Source organism: Acomys russatus, chromosome 16 (assembly GCF_903995435.1).
Source record: "Acomys russatus chromosome 16, mAcoRus1.1, whole genome shotgun sequence".
NCBI classification, from domain to species: Eukaryota; Metazoa; Chordata; class Mammalia; order Rodentia; family Muridae; genus Acomys; species Acomys russatus.
Genome location: NC_067152.1, coordinates 23,080,484 through 23,093,417, shown reverse-complemented (window position 1 = coordinate 23,093,417; position 12,934 = coordinate 23,080,484). Strand labels below are relative to the sequence as shown.

General features: G+C 47.7%; 1 protein-coding gene across 2 annotated transcripts in view; it reads right to left on the bottom strand.

Moving 5' to 3' along the window:
- The window catches only part of Skap1 (src kinase associated phosphoprotein 1), a 293,807-nt gene that overhangs the window by 41,636 nt on the left and 239,237 nt on the right, over window positions 1-12,934 (bottom strand). For both annotated transcript variants that reach the window (XM_051158403.1, XM_051158404.1), the window contains 5 exons: window positions 12,728-12,805; window positions 11,312-11,395; window positions 6,572-6,696; window positions 2,349-2,412; window positions 79-267 (listed from right to left, as the gene is read on the bottom strand). In XM_051158403.1, coding sequence (XP_051014360.1) covers window positions 79-267; window positions 2,349-2,412; window positions 6,572-6,696; window positions 11,312-11,395; window positions 12,728-12,805 — 540 coding nt within the window. The remainder of the gene's footprint in view (window positions 1-78; window positions 268-2,348; window positions 2,413-6,571; window positions 6,697-11,311; window positions 11,396-12,727; window positions 12,806-12,934) is intronic.

The window sequence follows — 12,934 nt, the reverse complement described above, 5'->3', positions numbered from 1 at the left end:
TACTGTTGCCTTCTCCCACCAGGTCAAGAGGTTTTGAGCGTAGGGGGAGGTGGGTAGTTAGAAGATGAAGTATTTCACCTGGTAGGACTTCGTAAATGTCCTCTTCTTTGTCTGTGGGCTCAGGCAAGGGCATGGCTCTGCACTGGGCACCAGGCCTTGGGGAGTCAAAGCCATCGATGTCATCATATGTTTCTTCCTCTTCTTTCTCTCCCTCCTTCTCCTCCTCCTCCTCCTCCTCTTCGCAAGGAATGGTTAAGGAGCTAAGGTCTGCCAGAGCAAAGATAAGAATGAGTAAAGATAGGAAAAAAAAAAAAAAAGATAAGGCTGGGAAAGAAGGTGGGTGAAGGAGGAGGGGGGGGACGAGAATAAAACATGTCAGGAGAAAATGAAACACTAGGTTAAGTGCTGTTATTTCTAATGCAGGCCTCGGTGGCAGGGAATCTACAGAAAAGGCCAGGCCAGCACTGCATCAGGTTTAAGCCACCAACATAAATCCTCCTTGGCAATAAAACTTGGTCAAGATGAAGCAGCCCTGAAAAGTATGGGTGTTTGAATGAAAACACAAGGTGAAGGAAAGAAAATAGGCCAGACGGGGCCCTGCCAGGGTCCCGTGCGTGCTCTGTTCATCAAGCAGAAAACCGGATGGGTGAGTGATGGTTCGAAGTCCTCTAGGGTGACAGAGCCAGGACAATATGGTGGAGTTTGAGCTCTGCGGGTGGCTCATCTCCCGATGGTCTCCTTGTAGAACTCAGACAAGTTAGTTTGATGCGAGGGGGGAATAAAAAAATGGGGAAGAGCGGCACAAGAAAGGAAATGGTGGGGTGGGGGTTTATGAAAAATCACAACAGGGATGCGACCAAATGGACCGGCTACACAGCACAGTCACCATGTCCTTTTATGGCCTGGCTGACCTTAAAGTGGGTCACTGATGTTCAGCCAGTGCAGCGCTGGACAGTACCAGGCCAGAGAGGAGAAGATTGCTTTCAATTCTGGTGGGGGGGCTGGGAGGCTCCAGGAAACCCCCACCGAGGGGACTTCTATAGGACCTGGTGAGTACAGTGAGAATACATACTCTGGGGAAGAGAAGGATGGAGAGACGCCGAACAGTTCATTTCAAAACACAATAAAAATGTTTGGCTTGATTAGGCTTTTAATAAAGATCTCCCAACAAATATCATCTCAATTCTGGCAACTTCATATGAGGAGAGGATCAAAGGCACATTTGCGGCTTAAGCCATATGTTATTATTTTGTTTGTTTTAAAATAAAATGGAATGAATAATTTCTTCAATGTGAGATTCTGAAAGTACCACAGGGTACAGCTCAATAAAGCTGCTTTGAGTTTTATTGAGGTTTACACACTTAGGGGTATATTACACGCATAAATCCTAGGCACCTAGATGAGAGTGTACCCTGTAGCCTCACCATCAGTGCTCATGTCTGCCTAGCTCCAGCCTATTATACGTGCTGCTGTTGGCGCACGCAGTAGTTTGTTTTTGCAATAGCAAAGGTATAGCTGAGTAAAAGAGGCAATTCTTGTAATTAAGGCTCGGGCGCGTCTTTCCTTTTATCCACAATAAAATCTTACAGCGGAATAATAAACCGTGATGAGAAAGCATGGTGTCTGTAGGTGGATGTATTTCTCCGTGTGTCTTGGGCCGCGTCTGAGGCTGGTGTTCTTGTGTCTCGCTGAGACAGGGTCCTGCTTCGGGGAGGGCCCTCTTAGGCCAAATCTACCTGCTTGGCCACTCCCAGGCAAGGTTTCCTGAGCCACTGTTGGCTGCTGCACCAGGCCTGCAGGCTGGCCAGCAGAGGGTAGTCTAAGAACAGCCGTTTAATCTCTTCAGGCAGGACTCTTGCCATCCCAAGGCAAGGAACGTTTTTTTACTGTGGCTTGGGAAACGGCAACTTAATTTTTAATGTCCAATGTTGCTGACGGCCGCCTAGATGAGTTTAAAACTCAACTTCTAAACAAAAACAAGAAGAGGAGGAGGATTTGGTTCTCCACTACATGGTGGGGGAAAAAAAAGGGGGTGGCGTGGGTGTGGGGGCAGTGACTTGAGCTAAGCCACTTTCTGAATCTTTCCCAAATGGTGATTAGAGTTAGAGACTTGTCTACGTGGTGTCAGCGGATAAGCTATGACATCAGAGGTGATCGCCAGGTGATGACTGCCTTGCCTTCTCATTCTACTTTTAGCTACTTGTAGCTATAATTTAAGGCAGTATGGGGTTAGGTGAGAGTCAGGAGAAAACACACGTGGAAACCTTTAGATGAAAACTTTCAAAATGTAACATCCAACTGCAAACCCCACTCGGGTAGCATGGGTTTTTTGAAGTGACGGCTCTCACCTTTTAACAAGAAGCTGATTTGGTCCACCCAGTCTCTGGCATCAGCTGGACTAAGAGCTGTAAACTAGAGGGAAACGAGGAGATTAATTTATTCACGCCTTCACTGAAAGTGCCACGACTCCTGCTAGAGTGACCCAAAGGAACCCAAGTTTCAGAATCGAGCTTGGAGCTTTGGGGGGGGGGTTCAGTCTCCTTACCATTCAGAAAAATGACCAAAACCACCTCAAACAGCCAGCTGCTCTGTGCCTTCGGCCATTTGACCCAGCAGAGAGATGTTTATGCCCGTTTGACTACCTCTTCACCAGAGGAGAAAAGTTTATAGAAAACAAAGCAAATCCACATGGATGTGAGACGGGAATATTACAAGTGGACACCTTTGACAGCAAGGGGATTCGTTTTTTTCAGGGCTGGGGACACACCTCAGGACCTTGCAATGCTGGGGACACACCTCAGGACCTTGCAATGCTGGGGACACAATTTAGGACCTTGCAGTGCTGGGGACACAATTCAGAACCTTGCAATGCTGGGGACACAATTCAGGACCTTGCAGTGCTGAGACACACCTCAGGACCTTGCAGTGCTGGGGACACACCTCAGGACCTTGCAATGCTGAGGACACAATTCAGGACCTTGCAGTGCTGGGGACACACCTCAGGACCCTGCAGTTCTGGAGACACACCTCAGGACCCTGCAGTTCTGGAGACACACCTCAGGGCCTTGCAGTGCTGAGGACACACCTCAGGACCCTGCAGTGCTGGGGACACACCTCAGGACCTGCAGTGCTGGGAACACACCTCAGGACCCTGCAGTGCTGGGGACACACCTCAGGACCTTCAGTGCTGAGGACTCACCTCAGGACCTTGCAGTGCTGAGGACACACCTCAGGACCCTGCAGTGCTGGGGACACACCTCAGGACCTGCAGTGCTGGGGACACACCTCAGGACCCTGCAGTGCTGGAGACACACCTCAGGACCTTGCAGTGCTGAGGACTCACCTCAGGATCTTGCAGTGCTGAGGATACACCTCAGGACCCTGCAGTTCTGGGGACGCACCTCAGGACCTTGCAGTGCTGAGGACTCACCTCAGGACCTTGCAGTGCTGAGGATAAACCTCAGGACCCTGCAGTTCTGGGGACACACCTCAGGACTTTGCAGTGCTGAGGACACACCTCAGGACCTTGCAGTGCTGAGGACTCACCTCAGGACCCTGCAGTGCTGAGGACACACCTCAGGACCTTGCAGTGCTGAGGACTCACCTCAGGACCTTGCAGTGCTGAGGATACACCTCAGGACCCTGCAGTTCTGGGGACACACCTCAGGACCTTGCAGTGCTGAGGACACACCTCAGGACCTTGCAGTGCTGAGGATACACCTCAGGACCCTGCAGTGCTGGGGACACACCTCAGGACCTTGCAGTGCTGAGGACTCACCTCAGGACCCTGCAGTGCTGGGGACACACCTCAGGACCTTGCAGTGCTGAGGACTCACCTCAGGACCCTGCAGTGCTGAGGACACACCTCAGGATCTTGCAGTGCTGAGGACTCACCTCAGGACCCTGCAGTGCTGGGGACACACCTCAGGACCTTGCAGTGCTGAGGACACACCTCAGGACCCTGCAGTGCTGGGGACACACCTCAGGACCTTGCAGTTCTGGGGACACACCTCAGGACCTTGCAGCTCTGGGGACACACCTCAGGACGTTGTACATGTAAGTTAAGTACTCTATCCCTAAACTAGATACCCCACTCCATAGCAGGATGTTGAGAAAAGGCAGGGAGCACTTGTTTAGAGCAGGCTGGAGTGGTGGGGGTGGCTGCTGAGGTAATGCTGTTTCAGTTGGGTTTTTAGAGAGTTGGTGCAAACCAGGAGCGGGAGCCAAATGGTTTAGCCACGGGAACTATGTGAGCAGTGAGCACATCAGATGTGAGGTGCACAAGCAGATCAGGTAGACTGGAGAACACGCTTGGGGAGCAAGCAGATGGTCAGGGAGAAGGGCTCTGGCTAGACTTCAAATGCAGGCAAGAGGAAGCCGCTGCCAGTTCTAGCAAAGAGTGTGGGTGACTCTTTGGGTAGCTGTGGCTAGGAAGGGTTGGAATAGGGGTGTCTAGAGACTGAGGACCGATTAGGAAGCTGCTTAAGTAGCCAGCTTGGTGAAGTGATAGGGGTTTAGCTCCTGTGGAAATAAATCAGGAGAGGAAGAAAGGACCAAAGGGAGAATCTGTGGCCCAGAGTGATGCTTTGGACTCACTGGGCCGAAGACAGGCAGCAAACAGACCACATTCTGACTCACCAAACAGAGTAGCCAAGCAGAAACCCTTTGTAATGCTTTCTGTTTGTTTGTTTTTGTTTTTTGAGACAGGGTTTCTCTGTGTAGCCTTGGCTTTCCTGGAACTAGCTCTGTAGACCAGGTGTGCCTTTAATCCCAGCCCTCGAGAGCCAGAGGCAGGCAGTTCTCTGTGAGTTTGAGGCCATCTGTCTTGAAAAATTAGAAAAACAAACAACCTCCCAAAGCTCCCCAAATCCCCCACGTTTTATTGTTCTGTCTGTCTGTCTCTCTCTCTCTCTGTCTCTCTCTGTAAGCAAATACACATATCTTTGTATACAGAGGCCAGTGTTTTCCTCTTTTACCCTCAACATTATCCCTTTGAGGCAGGGTCTTTCTTTGAACCTTGAGCCAGTGTTTTTTGGCTAGGTTGGCACTTAGCAGGCCCCAGCAATCCTTGAGTCTCTTTTCCCAACAGTGCTGGGCTTAAAGGCATGCATGAGGCCATACCTGGCATCCTACCTGGGTTCTGGATTTGAACTCAGGTTTTCATCTGAATCATCTCTCCAGCACATTCACAGTTTCTGAGAACCACACAGTTATATAAACTGTTTATAGGGATACTAGTTTGAACTTTTTAAATAAAACTTTTATCATAATACTATAATTTAATAATAAAAACAACTTAAAAACATGCTGAGTACATACATCTGTTGCATAGTATTTACAAAGGTCCCTATGGAGAAGTTATAGTTAAACTTTAAAACAGCTGGACATTGCATAATGAAGACATAGATCATTTTATCAGATTAATGGTCAAGACACTATCAAGGGTAAAACTTGAGTGCTGCTGGTGGTGGTGGCCCACGCCTTTAATCCCAGCACTTGGGAGGCAGAGGCAGGCAGCTGTCTGTGAGTTCGAGGCTAGCCTGGTCTACAAAGCGAGTCCAGGACAGCCAAGGCTACATGGAGAAACCCTGTCTCGGAAAAAAAATAAAAATAAAAATAAAAAAGCAAAAAAACAAAAACAAAAACAAAACCCAACAACAACAAACAAAAACAAAAAACAAACAACAACAACAAAAACCAACCAACCAAACAAACAAAAAAACCAAATAACAACAAAAGTTAAATGCTGAGGAAAATTTGAAAATTCAAAGGGTTCTTTTAAGTTATTAATTTTTGTATGTTGTTTCCTTTTTCCTAAGTTGGCTAAAGTTCAGTTACACAGTTTTAATGAAGATGTGTTAAAATAAAGATTACCTGCAATGAACAGAGCATATACGCATACATATAAAATGCATACTTGACGAATATTCACTCATAGTTTTAGTTGCTTTAAAAGTGAGTAGTGAATTTTCAAAACATAAAAATTAGCATAATGAGGACTAAATATCACATGGACAAGGCTTTGTAGCTCTCTGGTTATCACTATTTCTCCTAAGGAACCATTGGCATCAAGGTCTTAGAAATCCTAGGGACACAGCACATCCATACCCAGCCAGGAAATTTTGGACAGAAAGACAAGCAGGAGAAAAGTGTTCTCACTCTGTAGTTAGATATTGCTTACTTTGGGTTTTGTGAAATGACACGAGGATGACCAGCTGGGAAAACAGGAAGACTAGGAACTGCATGCGTGCAGCTGTGCAATCAGTGCGTGCGTAAGGCGCTGGACTGCGGGCTGCAATAAGCAAGAATCTCACCTGTGGGATGAGACTGGGAAGATAGGGGAGGGGTGAAGAGACAGAAGACAAGTAGAGGTGCTCTCTAGGATGAGCACAGCAACAGATGGGAGGGGAGGCACGGTACAGCACAGGACGGAGCTGGAGAGCAGGTCTTAGCTGGGGAGAAGTGAGCTGGTAGCACAGAGAATGGAATCCAGCGTTAGCAACCAGCGACCGTGCTCACACGCAACAGCAAGGAAAATGCAAGGCTAATGATGATCATCAGGCCGTCCTACCTCATAGCTGCGCCTGTCCTGGGAGGTCAGTTCGAAACAGGATTCTTTCTTGGAGTCTTTTCGCAGGTGCGGGGCCATCCGGACACTGTAGCCCTTAATGAGGAAGGTCCCTTTGGGCTGCTTGCCTGCAAAACAGCGAAGCTCCCTGTATCCCTCTAGAGACACAACAGCTAAGGGAAGGCATCTTATTTGGGATGGAAAATAAAAAGAGCACCAGGCAGCTGTTGCACACCTCCCCCCACCCCATCCCCTGAGGAACAGGGTGCAACCAGGATTGCCTACGTAACATTATTAGGGAAGAGGCTACTGCCATAGTCAGGCAGAGATTGGCCCCAGCAAGGGAGATCCAATATGAAAGGTTATTTGACCAAAAGTGTGCAAGGGAGATGGGGAATTTATTAGAATGTTAAGAGCTCTATAATAACAGAAGGCAGGCGTTATTACGGTAGGGAGAGTGGCTGTAAACGTGGGGCTCTTGAAAGCTATTACAGGGCCCAAACGTTATTACCAGGGCCAGCGGAGTTCATGATTGAGGGGGGGTGCCGCAGCACAGCCGGGTCTTCTCAAGTCCCCGAATCTCCTACCTCAAATGCCGGCCCTCTCCCCTGTAGCTCAGATGGGGATTTACGATAGAGGAAGAATAATTCAAACTTAGCATCGTATCCTCTTCCAAGAGACAAACTGGGAAGTAACCAAGCAGTGAGAGGATAAGGAAGGTGATGAAGAGAAAGGGACCCCAAGTGAAGGAAAGGAGACACTACTGAGCCTATCGTTCCTATTCTGGGGGAGGGGGCATGGGGAGAAAAAAAAAAGCCAGCATTGGGCTCATCCCTATTTCCCTGAGAGAGGTTGTGAGTTTTGTCAGACAGAGCATGGGGAGGGCAGTGTCTGGGTGACGATGGTGCCTCCCTCTATCAAGCGGAGGATATTGGAATTGAATCTTTCCCTCACCGGGTTCAGTGCTGCAGAGTGAACTCATGGCCCCAGCCAGATGCCTTTAGATGATAATGATGGCAATTGAAGGGCAGAGAGAGAGAGAGAGAGAGAGAGAGAGACAGACAGACAGACAGACAGACAGACAGACAGACAGACAGACAGGAGGGGGGAGAGAGACAGAGAGACAGAGAGACAGAGAAGACACACATACACACACACACACACACACACACACACAGAAGAGAGAGAGAGAGAGGCAGAGACAGAGATAGACAGAGACGGACAGACAGACACAGAGAGAGACAGACAGACAGAGAGGAGAGAGACAGAGACAGATAGAGAGAGACAGAGACAGTGACAGACAGACAGACAGACAGACAGACACACACACACACACACACACACACCCCACACACCCCTGGGGGTTGGGGGAAGGCTCTATTTTTACTTGGTTGAGCTACAAACACACACACAAGCACTATATCTGCTGAGAAAATGTCCTGGGCACAATAAGGAGTAAGTGCCGAGAGGGGAGCCATGCAACAGTGCTTTCTGACACCAGAATCTTTTTTGTTAAAGTAACCTTCCCCGTTCTAACTGGCCACTAAAATGTTTTGTTGTTTCTTTGGTTGCCAGATTTTATTTCACCCTGACGGCAAAATGGTCAATAAAAGTCTCCAAGCAAGCCTCTTGCTCTCTCGCCTCCCCCTCCTCTCTCACCATAAGACCTGAGTTCTGAATGGACAGGGATGGCTTTGTACCTAGATATGCCAACACTTACCATCATTTTAAAGACTTATTTATTTTTCATTTTGCGGGTATTGGTGGTTTGTTGCATGTATATATATGTGTACCATGTGTGTGCATGCCTGGTGCCTTCAGAGGCCGGAAGAGGATGTCATATCTCTTGGAACTGGAGTTACAGATAGCTATGGGATACACACACGGGTGCTAGAAACTGACCTCGGGTCTTCTGCAAGAGCAATAAGTGCTCTTAGCCACTGGTCCCTTTCTCCAGCCTTCCAACTGCGTATTTAAATTCAAGGGAAATGGTTGACAGTTTCACAGTGGTCCAAATATCATACTAGTTTGAAAAATAGAATGCTTGTCTGCCTTGTAGGTCCAGAATGAGTTAACTAGCTAATTAGCTAATCAATTAATCAAGTTTTTGAGGCAGAGTCTCATGTAGCCCAGGCTGGTCTGTAACTCCTACATGGCTGAGGATGGCCTTGAACTCCTGATCTAACAGATTCTACCTTCTGAGCACTAAGTTCACAGGCATGCACCATCATGGCGGTGTTACGCAATGCTGAGGATCGAACCCAGGGCTTCATGCTAGGCAAGCATCTACCAGTTGAGCTGTGTCTCTGGCCCAGGCCTTGAGTTCAGGGGGAAAACCAGTCCTTAACTGGGCTTGCGAGAGAGCTGGGGGTTAGGACACAGAACTTTGGTTGTTCAGTTTTCAGGCATGTTGCTGTCAGCTCCAAGTAGCCCTGAATGGGACAGATTCTGAGAAATCCAAGATTGGTCTAAAAGTGAAACCAGTGACACTATAGGAGGAGGAAGGGCAAAATGAGGCAAATGCCACAAAGGCAAGAGCAAATTCTAAGGGTCTCAGGTCACTTGCAAAACTATAGCTCTTTCTGCTATGGTTGTATCAAGGGTGCCAGGACACTGTTTCCCAGGCATCAGGGAAAATACAGTTAGGAAGAAAGGGAGGGCAAACAGCACATGACTAGAAGACAAATCAGAGGCCTCCTTCATAGAGCTGTCACTGGCCTCTGCATGAAGGTGGGAGAACGCAAGGGAGCTTCTTCCGAGAACATTACTTATCTCTTCTATCTTGCTCCCAATCTGAAGAATGGTATCCTCTCCCTTGGAGTTGGCATTTGTGGGTGGTTTAAATAGGAGTGGTCCCCACAGACTGATGTGTTTGGATGCTTGGCTTGGTCCGTAGGAAGTGGCAACTATTAGGAGGTGCAGCCTTGTTGGACTAAGTGTGGCCTTGTTGGAGCAGATGTGGCCTTGCTGAAGGGAAGTGTGTCACTGCGGGGGCCAGGCTTTGAGGTCTCTTCTCTGCTTAATCTAGGCCTAGAGTGGTCTTCGCTTCTGCCACCTGTGAATCAAGGTGTAGAACTCTCAGCTCCGTCTCCAGCTCCACGGCTGCCCGCATGCCGCCGAGCTTCCTGCCACGCCATTAACGGACTGAACCTTTGAACCGTAGGCCAGCCCCAACGAATTGTTTTCCGAGGTCATGGTGTCTCTTTGCAGCCGTAGAAACCCCAACGAAGACAGCATACCTTTACAATAATAGCTTTTAACTTGTGCTTATTTGGAGCTCTCTCCAATTGTGCTTAAATCCTCTCGTCCTTCTCAGGGACTAAGCGAGGTGTTGTTCAACACCGAGGAGAGGTCTTGCAGGGATAGCACGGGGTGACTCAGTAAGAAACTGGCCTCTGGGGCCGGAGAGATGGCTCAGTGGTTAAGGCCATTGACTGTTCCTCCAGAGGTCCTGAGTTCAATTCCCAGCAACCACATGATGGCTCACAACTATCTCTAATGTGATCTGATGCCCTCTTCTGGCCTGTGGGTGTATATGCAGACAGACCACTGTATTCATAATAATAAATAAATACATCTTTAAAAAAAGAAAAGAAATGGCTTCTGAGTCACCACTTGGCTGCCACCTGGCTGACGGACATCCTTTGGGCCTGACAACCATTTAGATTTCAACACTCTCTGGCTCCAGGAATGTCCACTGGACTCCTATTTCCCAATAGTCTTGAATGTACACTTAGAGAGTTTGAACCCTAAGGTTCTATTTCTGGGCCATTGTTAACACTGCTTAAATCTTTCCAATAATAATAATAATAATAATAATAATAATAATAATAATAATAATAATAATAATAATAATAATAATAATAGTTATCATTTTGTATGTGATGCTAGGAATTGAATTTAGAGCCTTGTGCACACCAGGCAAGTGCTCTGCCACTACCCTGTATTTCCAGGTCTTGGCTTTGGAGACAAGAGTCATACTATGAAGCTCAGGCTAGCCTTGAACTTGTGATCCTCTTGCCTTAGCCTTCTAAGTGTTGGGATTGTAGGAGTGTACTACCATGCCTGACCTCTTAAATGTTTTTTCCCCCTTGCTTTTGTTGTTGGGCTTTGTTTTAAAGTCTTTGTGTGTATATGGGCTGTCCCTTGCACATGTATGTCTGTGTGTGGTCCTGCATGTGAGTGCAGGTGCATGCATGCCACAGTGCACACACAGAGGCTAGAGTGAAGCCTTTGGTGTTGGTTCTCATCTTCCACCTGCTCGAGACACGGTTTCCGGTTTGCTGCTGTGTATGTGAGGCTAGCTGGTCTGGGCGATTCTCCTGTTTTTGCCTCCCGTCTCATTGTAATTTCTGACTTCCACCTCACTCCATCATCTCATCTTTAGATGGCCCCTGCAGATTTGAACTCAAGTCCTTACCTTACACAGCAAGCATTTAATCCCCTGCTTTCCTTTTTTTTTTTTAATTCAAAGAATGCTAATCCATTATGATAATATTGTGCGATGAGTCACAATAGATGATAAACCTTTGATATATTGACCACACTTAGTGTTTAAAGAGGGGGGAAAAAGTGCTAAATTGGCCTTTGGTTTTGGTGATGGGCAGGCCTCTTTCTCTCCTAAGCATTACCACTCCATGGGCGTTAGTTAGGGATTGCTATCTAGAGATCTAAGTGCCTGAGAATTTACGGAGCGCTTGTATCCAGGAGTGAGATGCAGCTGTGTAAACGGAGAACACTTACTTTTCTCATTAGCATAGTAGAGGAAGAGACCTCTGCTGACAACACACCATCGCTTCTGCCACTCTGACCCGAAGAAGCTGTGATCTACACAGAAGAGCGAGAAGAGACATAAATTCAGGTAACTAGAATCGCCTAAGAGTCTGTAAAACCCAACAACACAGTCGAGCGGGTTATTGTTTTATTTCCCAGGTTAATGGGCTGTAAAACCCTCCTTTTCACTCCCACAGGTTATCCTGTATTGACTGAGTGGCCAGCAGGAACTCCATCACAGGCCCAGGCTCTTAGGCAGGCTGCTCCTCTGGGCTTTCATGGCTGTCTTTTCATCTAGCTTGCGTTCTACCTGTTAGGATCAGATCTCATCCTGCATTTTTCAAACTTTCTATGTTATCTTTGTCTCCCTGAGTAACCCAGGCCGGCCTGCTATTCATGGCTACCGTCTTGTCTCGGCCTCTGTAGTGCTGGGGTTGTAGGCATGCACCACTATAGCCGACTACCACCATTTCTTCGTGTGCTGCTTTCCGCAAAGTGAAACGATGCTTCCGGTCCTCCAGGCCATGGCCAGGAGAGGACTTTCTTCTCCTTCTTCTTCTCCTTCTTCTTCTCCTTCTTCTTCTTCTTCTTCTTCTTCTTCTTCTTCTTCTTCTTCTTCTTCTTCTTCTTCTTCTTCTTCTTCTTCTTCTTCTTCTTCTTCTTCTTCTGTATGTGTGCTAAGCCAATTTGCCTGTTGAGCATTAGAACAAGGACTCTGGCCCCTATAGTACCTACTTTGATAGAAAGACTTAAAGGGTCAAGGGTTGGGCATCTCTGAAATTTGGAAGCAGGCCACCCCACACTTGGAAATACTACATTCTTGACAGAAACAGTATCGTCCTTTTTTCTTTCATGACAGGGTTTCTCTGTGCAGCCCTGGCTGTCCTGGAACTCACTCTGTAGACCAGGCTAGCCTCAAACTCAGAGGTCCACCTGCCTCTGCCTCCTAAGTGCTGGGATTAAAGTTGTGTGTGCCCCCCTCCCCGCCTGCTACAGTATCACTCTTTATAGGAGCACCCCGAAAGGTGAGGACAAGGATATCACCCATCCATCCTTCCATCCTTCCATCCACCCATCTCATAGAGACCTGCCTGTCTGGGCCTCCAGAGTCCTAGGATTAAAGGTGTGGGCCACCACAACTGGTTAGACTCAATCCCAATGAGGCCCACAGTTTGCTAAAGACTTGGGCCTTTTCTCTTTGGTTGACACATCCTAATTCTGCCCTTCCTTCCTTTCCAGGCTTCTTCCTTCTCTGGGCCAAGCGCAGTACTAGGCCCCCAGGAAGACATCCTGTAGTGTAGCAGCCTCTCCTCCTGGTTTTCCCTCCCTTCCTTTCTCCTTCTTCCTCCCCTGGCATGTCCCGCTCTGCATGGGTCTGATTAGTACCTTTGCTTTTCTTCTCCAAGTAACCTTGCTTGATGACGTTATCCAGCTCTTGAGCTCCTCGTAAGGCGTCTTCCAGTCCTACGGGGTACAAGAACAAAGTGCTTTGTTCAAACCCGATAGAATTTCCATTTAAGCTACTTTAGATTATTCACATTAATGATGGAGTACAGAAGGGCAATTGTTTAAATGTAGCACAAAATACAACAA